General features: G+C 37.2%; 1 protein-coding gene across 1 annotated transcript in view; it reads left to right on the top strand.

The window, feature by feature from the left end:
* The window catches only part of KPNA5 (karyopherin alpha 5 (importin alpha 6)), a 93,049-nt gene that overhangs the window by 53,661 nt on the left and 29,454 nt on the right, over positions 1–9,934 (top strand). Inside the window, exons 6-8 of the mRNA XM_006839978.1 lie at positions 5,873–6,006; positions 7,990–8,085; positions 9,777–9,876. Coding sequence (XP_006840041.1) covers positions 5,873–6,006; positions 7,990–8,085; positions 9,777–9,876 — 330 coding nt within the window. The remainder of the gene's footprint in view (positions 1–5,872; positions 6,007–7,989; positions 8,086–9,776; positions 9,877–9,934) is intronic.

The following is a 9,934-nucleotide window of genomic DNA, read 5'->3' as shown; positions in this document are numbered from 1 at the left end:
ACTCGATGGCACCTGACAACAACAACAACTGATTTTCAAGAAGGAAATTTTATTTTCCATTACATGTTTACATAGATATTAAGTTCTTCAGTGATGCTTTAAAATTTTTTGCATATTTAACCATGTCTGCAGTAGCTTAAAGCTAGGTAAAACAAAGAGAGATTTTCATTTTGTATGTATGTGTTTTATGTTTTCTTAAGCCATACTTTGCTTCTTTTATTTATTTGTTTTTTGGACATTGATTGCTTCTTGATGCTTTTTACTATTCTAGAAAATAAGGGTATTTATTGTTGTTGTTGTTGTTGTTGTTGTTATGTGCTGTTGTGTTGATTCCGACTCATAGCGACCCTGTACAGGGTGTCCGAGGCTGTAAATCTTTACGGGAGCAGAAAGCCTCATCTTTCTCCCGCGGAGCAGCTGGTAGTTTTGAACTGCTGACCTTGCGGTTCGCAGCCCGATTTGTAACCACCACATTTAGTAGTTTTTAATTGAATAACTTTAAATGCTACTGTTGTTCAGTGCCGTCAAGTTGGTTTTGACTCATAGTGACCCCTCATAGGGTTTCCAAGAAGTAGCTGGTAGTTTTGAACCACCAACCTTGTGGTTAGCAGTCCACTGCTTATCCTATAAGTGCCACACCAGGACTCCTTACAGAAATTATATAACATAAAATATTTGTAAGTTAGGTTTCTTTTCTGTCTTGGAGGTCATACTCTAAATGTATCATTATTCTAGGTTAAATGCCAATGATGAATAGTGATTTTAAAAAGTTATTGATAGGATGGTTGAAAGGAAAATTGTTGCTTTTATTGTCTCTGTTCCATTCTCTGTCTTCTCCAGCTGAGAAATTGAGTATGAAGAACAAATTTCTGTACACTACTACTTTACAAAAGACATGTTCCTTTTTTAGAGAGGGTAACTTTTGGGGGACAAAAGTCATTTATAAAATAAGACCACTGTTGTAAAATGTTAAGAAAAGATTGTCTTGAGGAATGAAACATTCTATAATTGTTGCTGGGGAATGGAAGTGGAGGGGAGGGGATTATTCATGGGCTAGAGGTAGACAAATGTTTACATGGGTGACAGGGTAGGCAACATACAACAAGAGGGAAGTTGTCAAAGGCAAGGTGAAGATAGCGGGAGACACAGGAAGGAGTGTAAGAGTTAAAGGAAATAGAGAGAAATACTGTTAACTGTTGGTACGTGGTGGTGGTGGCTGTGTGCCGTGGAGTCGGTTCCAACTCATAGTGACCCTGTACAGGGTTTCCGAGGCTGTAAATCTTTATGGGAACAGAATGCCTAATCTTTCTCCTGCGAACAGCTGGTAGTTTTGAACTGCTAACCTTTGTGTTTGCAGTCCGATTCATAACCACTACGCTACCAGAGCTCCTTGGAACTGCAATCATTGTAACGAAGTAAAGTATATGGTTTGCTGGATGTAACACTGGTGATCTGTTCTGTAAACCTTTACTCAATTCACAAAAAAAAAAAAAAAAAAAAAAAAAGTGATTTCTAAGCCCAATTTCATTTAACTAACATTGAGTTCCTAATAAGTGAAGGCCACTGAAACATTCACTGTAATTTCATTTACTTTGGGCTCATTCAAAGTTATGCTTTATAATTTTTGAGCATTCCACTGATATAAAATAAAATACTGATTTATAGTTCATTATTAGTGTAATGAAGAACCATGGTGGTACAGTGGTTAAAGTACTCACCTGCTAATTTTGGCATTTGGCAGGAAACAGATGTTTCAGTCGGCTTCTGTACAGAATTCTGTACAGCCTGGGAAATCCCATAGGGCAGTTCTGCTTTGTCCTGCAGGGTTGCTATGAGTCAGAATCGAGCAGATGGCAGGGGATTTTAGTTTTTGGATCAGTGCTGTATTGAAATCTATACAATTAAAAGCACTCTTAAACTTTCAATTTCTTCCCTGATTATATTGGTTTTAGATTAACTGAGTTTTTTTTTTTTTTCTCTTTTCACTTTGCTTCTCAGTCTGTAGTTCGTTTTATAATTGTTAATATCTCAAATAGATAGTGGTGTATGAACTAGTAAATAAGCATTTCTCAGGTCTAATCATGATATGGCGTTTTAGAGTAAGTGCTGGACTCCTAACTGTGAGGTTGGTGTGGTGGTTTGGAAGTCCTATACAGGTTGCTATGAGTCAGAAATGACTCGATAGCGCTTAGCAACAATAACAATTGATTTAAACATCCTAAGGAGCTTCTAATCCTGGCGTTATGGATTGATTTGTGTTCTCCCAAAATTGTTGTTGTTGAGTGACATTGAGTTGGTTCCAACTCATAGTGATCCTGTAGAGGGTTTCTGAAGAGCAGCTGGTGTTTGAACCACCACCCTTGTGATTCAAACCGACCTTGCAGTCCTGTGCTTGCTTATCCGACAGTGCCATAAGTGCTATTAAGCATGACCCCTGTACCTATGGTTGTTATCCCATTTAGAAATGGGTTCTCTTTGTTATTTGAATAAGATAATGTTTGTGTAAGGTATGTCTTAAATCAGTCTCTTTGGAGATATTAAAGAGGAGATCAAACAAACATGCAAACACACAGGTAGGGGAAGAAGTAAGTAACATGATCTCCAAGGAACCTAGAAATATGAATGGGTATCATAAAGCTCTTAGAAAAGTTCCATTATCTTTTAATTCCATTTTTCCATGAACTTTTTGAAACTTTCTCCTAGAAGGTGAAAAGAGACAAGGATCTTCCTTCACAACCAACACAGAAAGAAAGCCATACCTTAGAACCATTGTCATGAATTCTGATTTCTAGTCTCATGCACTGTTAGAAAATCAATTTCTCTTTCTTAAAACCACCTATTTATTTTATTTATGTTATAGCAGCACTAGGTAACTAAGACAGAATTTGGTACCAGGAGTTGAATGATAGGCTCATAAATATGAGAGAGATTCAAAATGGAAAAATTCCACTATCTTTTAATTCTATTTCCCCACTAACATTTAGAAGTCCCTTTGTACCTAAAATGAGGAAGTGGTTTGGGAACTGGATAATGGATGTTGTTGATGTTGTCTTTGGGTGTTGTTCAGTCCATTCTGATTCATAGTGACCTTTTTTGCACAATAGAATGAAACACTGTCTGGTCCTGCACCATCCTCACAATATTGTCAATCTTTAACCCATTGCTGCTGCCACTGTGATCCCATCTTGTTGGGATCTTCATCTTCTTGGCTGACCCTCCACTTTACCAAGCATGATGTACTTTTCCAGAGACTGACATGCTCCTAATGACATGTCCAAAGTGTAAGAGATGAACTCTCATAATCCTGGCTTCTAAGGGCTTTCTGGCTGTACTTCCAACATGGATTAGCTTGTTCTTCTAACAGACCATGGTACTTTTAATATTCTTCTCTAACACCATAACTGAAATTCATCACTTTCACAGTCTTTCTTATTCACAGTCCAACTTTCACATCCATATGAGATTATTGAAAATATCATGGCTTGTGTCAGGGACACCTTAGTTCTCAAACTAACATCTTTGCTCTTGAACACTTTAAAGAGGTTTTGTGCAGCAGATTTGCCTAAACTAATATGTCTGCTTCCATGAGTATTAATAGTAGATTTGAGCAAAATAAAGTCTTGACAATTTCAATCTTTTCTCCATTTATCATTAATGATGTTATTTTGTGGTCCAGTGGTGAGTATTTTTATTTTCTTTACATAGAGGTTAAACCCATACTGAAGGTTGTGGTCGTTCATCTTTATCAGTAAATTTTTTAAGTTGTCTTTGCTTTCAGCAAGCAAGATTGCATCATCTGCATATCACAAGCTATTAATGAGTCTTCCTTCAGCCCTGATGCCATGTTCTTCTTCGTATAATCCAGTTTCTCAGATTATTTGTTCAACACAGATATTGAATAAGTATGATGAAAGAAAACACCCCTGGTGCACATCTTTCCTAATTTTAAACCATTAAATGTCACCTTGTTCTGTTCAAACAACTGCTTCTTGGTCAATGTACAGGTTCCTCATGATCACAATTAAATGTTCCAGAATACTCATTCTCTGCAATGTTGTCCATAGCTTGTCATGATCCACTCAGTTGAAAGCCTTTGCATACTCAATAAAGCACAGGTAAACATCTTTCTGGTATTCTCTGCTTTCAGCCAAGATCCATCGGACATCAGCAATGGTATTCCTCATTCCACATGCTCGTCTGAATCTGGCCTTAACCTCTAGCAGTTCCCTGTCAATGTACTGTTACAGCTGTTTTTGGAACTATCTTTAGTGAAATGGTACTTGTATGTGATATTAATGACAATGTTCGATGATTTTAGCATTCCATTGGATTGCCTATCTTTGGAATGGGCACAAAAATGGATCTCTTCTAGTCAGTTGACCTGATAGCTGTCTTCCAAATTTCTTGGCATAGATGAGTGAGTGCCTCCACTCAATAAAGTACAAGTCAGCATCTTTCTGGTATTCTTTGCTTTCAGCCACAATCCACCTAACATCAATAATGATATCCCTAGTTCCATGACCTCTTATGAATCGAGCATGAATTTCTGGCAATTCCCTGTTGATGTACTGTTGCCACCATGTTGGTATTATCTTTGGATAAATTTTACTTGCAGGTGCTATTAATAAGATTATTCAATGATTTCCATATTCCATTGGGTTACCTCTCTTTTGAATGGGCACAAATACAGATAGATCTCAACCAATCAGTTGTCCAGGTAGCTGTCTTCCAAATTTCTTGCCGTAAGTGGGTGAGAGCTTCCAGTGCTACATCAGTTTGTTGAAATAGTCAATATGTATTCTATCATATCATGGAACCTTGCTCTTTGCCAGTGCTTTCAGTGCACCTTGGACTTCTTTCTTCAGTACCATTAGCTCTTGATCAAATGCTACCTCTTGAAGTGATTGAACAGCAACCATTGATTTTTTTGGTAGGGTGACTGTGTATTGCTTCCATCTTCTTTTGATGCTTTCTGCATCATTCAATATTTTGTTCATAGAATCCTTTAAAATTGCAATTTGAAGCTTGAATTTTTTTCTTGAGTTCTTTCAACTTGAGAAATGCTGAGGGCAGTCTTCCCTTTTGGTTTTCTAACTTCAGGCCTTGGCACATTTCATTTTAATATTTGACTTTGTCTTCTCGAGCAGCCCTTTGAAATGGTCTTTTCAGCTTTTTCACTTCCTCATCTATTCCATTTGCTTTAGCATCTCTATGCTCGAGAGCAAGTGTCAGAATAACTTCTGACATTCATTTTTGTCTTTTCCTTCTGTGTTGTCTGCTAAATGACCTTTTACTTTCTTCCTGTATGAGGCTCTGGGTGTCATCTCACAACTCTGGTCTTTCATCATTAATGTCTATGCATAAAACCAATTCTTGAGATGATTTCTGAATTCAGGTGGGATGTGTTCAAGATCCAATTTTGGTTCTTGTGGACTTGTTTTCTATTTTTAAGTTTTAATTTTTAGCTTCAGTCTGAACTTGCATGTGAGCAATTGGTGGTCTGTTCCCCTGGCTTTTCTTTTTGGCTGATGATATAAATCTTTTCTGCCATCTCTTCTCACAGGTATTTTCAATTTGATGTTTGTGCATTTCTTCTGGAGCTCCATGTACATGGTGGTGGTGGTGATGTGCTCCTTGTGCATAGTCTTTTATTTGCAAGGAGTTCTGGTGTGACACTGTGGGTTAATGCTCTGGGCTGCAAGGTTAGTTTGAACCGCAGGTCGGTGATTCAAGCTCACCAGCTGCTTCTTGGAAACCCTATACTAGACAAGTTCTTTGCTACTGCATGCATAAAAAGCATAGCACTTCCTCCATTGCTTAATCACATATTCAACATTTTCTTTTAAAGCACATTTAATGTCCATATGTCTAGAAACATTCTACTGATGGTGCCATATGGAGTTTTCTAAGATTGCAGAAACCTTTCCTACGGCTCTCCTCAATTACTTTTGAGTCCTCACCAGAATTACCTTTCATGTCCATAATTCCACCAAGAATCTCTTCAAGGTAATCATGACCTTTTTATTAAGCATCTTAAAACTTTTCTAGCATCTACTCATTACCCCCATCACTTGTCTGTCAGTTTGTTGTCCTGTAGTAGCTTGCATGTTGTTGTAATATGGAAAGATATGTCACCGATATTTTAAATACCAGAAAGGTACATCCATGGTGGACAAGTTTCAGTTGAGCTTCTGGACTAAGACCCACTAGGAATAAGGAGAGGTGAACTACATTTGAATGTTCAGCCACTTAAAAGCTTATGAATAACAGTGGAAAATTATCAGATAGTAGCAGAATATTGAATACTGAAACATGATGAAGAAGACCAGAATATTGTCAGATACAGTTCTGGAAGATAAGCCCCTCAGGTTGGAAGGCACTCAAAACGCAACTGGAAAAAGCTGTCTCCTAAAGGTAGAGTTGACCACAATGACATGAATGGAGTTAAGCATTTGGAACCTTCATTTGCTGATGGAGCACAATGCAAAATGAGGAGAAACAGCTGTAAACATCCATTAATAATCAGAATATGGAATGTACAAAGGATGAATCTAGAAAATTGGAAGTTGTCAAAAATGAAATGGACATCCTAGACATTGGTAAACTGGAATGGAATTGGCCATTTTGAATCAGATCATCATAAGGTTTACTATGCCAGAAACAACAAATTCAAGATGAATGGCATTGCATTCAACACCTAAAAGAATATTTCAAGATTTATCTGGAACTACAGTGCTGTCTATGATAAGATGATATCCACATGCCTACTAGTTAATACCAATCACTTTTTTTGCACCAACCACTAAAGTCAGTGATGATGAAATTTAAGAATTCTAATACCTTCTTCACTCTGATATTGATCAAACATGCAATCAAGATGTATTGATAATTACTGGTGATTGGTTATAAACAAATAGTAATGATCAGTAGTTGGAAAAAATGGCCTTGGTAATGAAACAATGCTGGAGATCACATGATAGAATTTTGCAAGATCAATGTTGTCTTAATTGCAAATTGTTGTTGTTGTTGTTGTTAAGTGCCATTGAGTTGGTTCCAACTCATAGGGTCCCTGTATAGGGAGGGGCCATTGCTTCCTAGGTTTAAAGATTCAGTTCTCCAACAACTCAGTATGGGACTGACATTTTGGTAGACCATGAATATTGGACTATTGGCCAAAGCTGAGAGCTTAGGGCTGCCATACTCAAATGACAGAGGCTTGCAGGGGTCAAGAGCTTGGAGTTGCTACTCAAATGGACTAGGAAAGTAGGAGAATAGGGTTGCCCAAAGCTGAGGGAGCAGAATTACCATCCCAGTAGGTCTGGAAGTGCTTGGTTCCTGCTATCTTTTGTTTCTCTTCCAATTTTTCCTTTTTATAATGGAGATGTCTATCTTGTGTCTCTTCTACCGTTTTAATTTGGAAGCAGATAACTTTTATTCTAGATTTCAAAGGTTCACAAATGAAGAGAAATTTGGCCCCAACACAGAATATGCCTAGAATCTCCCCTATACTTGATTTAGATGATTCATAAAATGAGATTTTGGACTCGGAGTTGAGTTAAAACTTTGGGTATGTAATGGGGTGAATGTGTTTTATATACAGTAACATGAATGTGGAGGGGACCAAAGGGTAGAATATTATGGATTGAACTGTGTGTCTCAAAAATAGTGTTGTAAATACTAACCCTTATGCCTGTGGTATTAATTCCTCTTGATAATGGATTTTCTTTGTTTTGTTCATGAGTCAGTATTTGTATCAGATGTTACTTAAGATATATGACTAAAGAAATCAAGGAGTACCACCTGGTATAGTCAGTTGTTTACCAAAGGTTGGAGGGTTGACTCTATCCAGAGCTGCCTTTGAAAAAAAGTCCTGGCAATCTACTTTAGAAAAATTAGCTATTGAAAGCCCTATGAATTGCAGTTCTGCTCTGGCATATAGGAGTGCACCATGAGTCCAAGTGATTGCAACTGGTTTGAATTTTTTTGCAGGTTGGCTTTGTGCGGCAGCTCTGTTTCATCGCTTAGACAGGCTACAACTCTGATTTTGCCTCCACTTCTCACTATCACTGAACCTATGATTAGCCAGTAGGTGAAAGCTAGGGTCTTCTCAGGACCTCACAATTGCTGCTACACTTGAGCCCATTGCTGCTGTCACTGTGCCAGTCCATCTCATTGTTAGTCTTCCCCTTTTCACTGACCCTCCACTTTTCCCACCATGATCCCCTTCTCCAGGGACTGGTTCCTCCTGATAATATGTCCAAAATATGAGAGACTAAGTTGCCACCCTGTCTTCTAAGGAGCATTCTGGCTGTACTTCTTCCAACTCACATTTGTTTGTTCTTTTGGTAGTACATGAGGATTTTAATATTCTCTTCTAACACCATAACTCAGATGCATTAATTCTTTTATGATTTTCCATATTCATTGTCCAATTTTCACATGCATATGAGGTTATTGAAAATACCATGGCTTAGGTCAGGTCCACCTTAGTCCTCAAACTGACTCCTTTGCCCTTGAACACTTTAAAGACTTGTAGAGCAGATTTGCCTAATACAGTACATCATTTGGTTTTTTGACTTGCTGCTTCCATGACTGTTGATGATTGATCTGAGGAAAATGAATTCTTGGACAATTCCAATCTTTTCTCCATTTATCTTGATTCTATTTATTGATCCAGTTGTGAGGATTTTTGTTTTCTTTACATTGAGGTGCAACCCATACCAAAGGCTGGAGAGCAAGTTGCAGACTCTCTTCTGACATCCGTTTTAGTCTTTTTCTTCTTAATGACTGTTTGCTTTCTTCCTGAGTGATGCATGCCATCCTACAACTCCTCTGGTCTTCTTTCACTAGTGTCTAACTCATCAAATCTGTTTTTGTGATGATCTCTACATTAGAGTGGGATATGTTCATGGTCATATTATTTTAGCTCTTTTGGACTTGTTTTAATTTGATTCAGCTTCAGCCTGAACTTTCATGTTGATGGTCTATTTCAGTGTGCCCTTGGCCTTGTTTTGGCTGGTGATACAGAGCTTTTCCACCCTCTCTTTCCACAGATGTTGTCAATTTGATTTCTGTGTATTCCAGCTGGTGAGGCTCATGTGTATAAGTCATCTTTTATATTGTTTAGAAAAGGTATTTTTAATGAAGAATTCCCTGATCTTTCAAATTTCTCTGCAGCAGTCTCCAGCATCATTTCTAGGAGGCAATCTGTTTAAAAACTAAAACAAACAAAAAACCCTAAAAAAAAAACTTGACTACTCAACAGCTGTTCTTCATGTAATTTGACCGAATTACCTGCTTTCTGAATTTGTTTAATGTATTTATATGATTAAAATGAGATTAATCTAGTATCTGTTTAGAGTATATGGAAATAATGTATTTCCAATTACACCCTTTAGTTTGAACTTTTTAAAAAAATGAATTCATTCGATCATGGATTTAAAATAAAAACATAGAGCTATGATATAGTTTTATTTCTGAAAGTGCCATCAACTGAGTTCCGACTCATAGTGACCCTGTATAGGTTTTCCAAGGAACTGCTGGTGGATTTGAACTGCTGACATTGCATTTAGTAGTCCAATGCTTATCCTGCAGCATCATACTAGGACTCCATAATAAGTTTTAAATAAGTTTCCCAATAAGTTTCCCTACTCTATCAGATCTATTTGAACACCTTACAAAATATATTGATGATAATTTTTATGTTATGATAGAAAATAACTAAAGAGGACAAATGAATGTAAAATGACAACTCCTTTTTTTCTTTTTCTTGGCAGTTTATTAACAAATTCGAATAGACTTACAACAACCAGAAATGCTGTATGGACCCTATCTAATTTATGTAGAGACAAAAATCCTCCTCCAAACTTTAGTAAGGTATGAGTAAAATATATAAATCAATAAATCTGTGTCCATATGTTTTTTTTTTTTTTTT

This window comes from Chrysochloris asiatica, unplaced genomic scaffold (genome assembly GCF_000296735.1).
Source record: "Chrysochloris asiatica unplaced genomic scaffold, ChrAsi1.0 scaffold00027, whole genome shotgun sequence".
Taxonomy (NCBI): Eukaryota; Metazoa; Chordata; class Mammalia; order Afrosoricida; family Chrysochloridae; genus Chrysochloris; species Chrysochloris asiatica.
The sequence above is the reverse complement of the archived record's forward strand: the minus strand, read 5'-3'. Positions and strand labels throughout refer to the sequence as shown.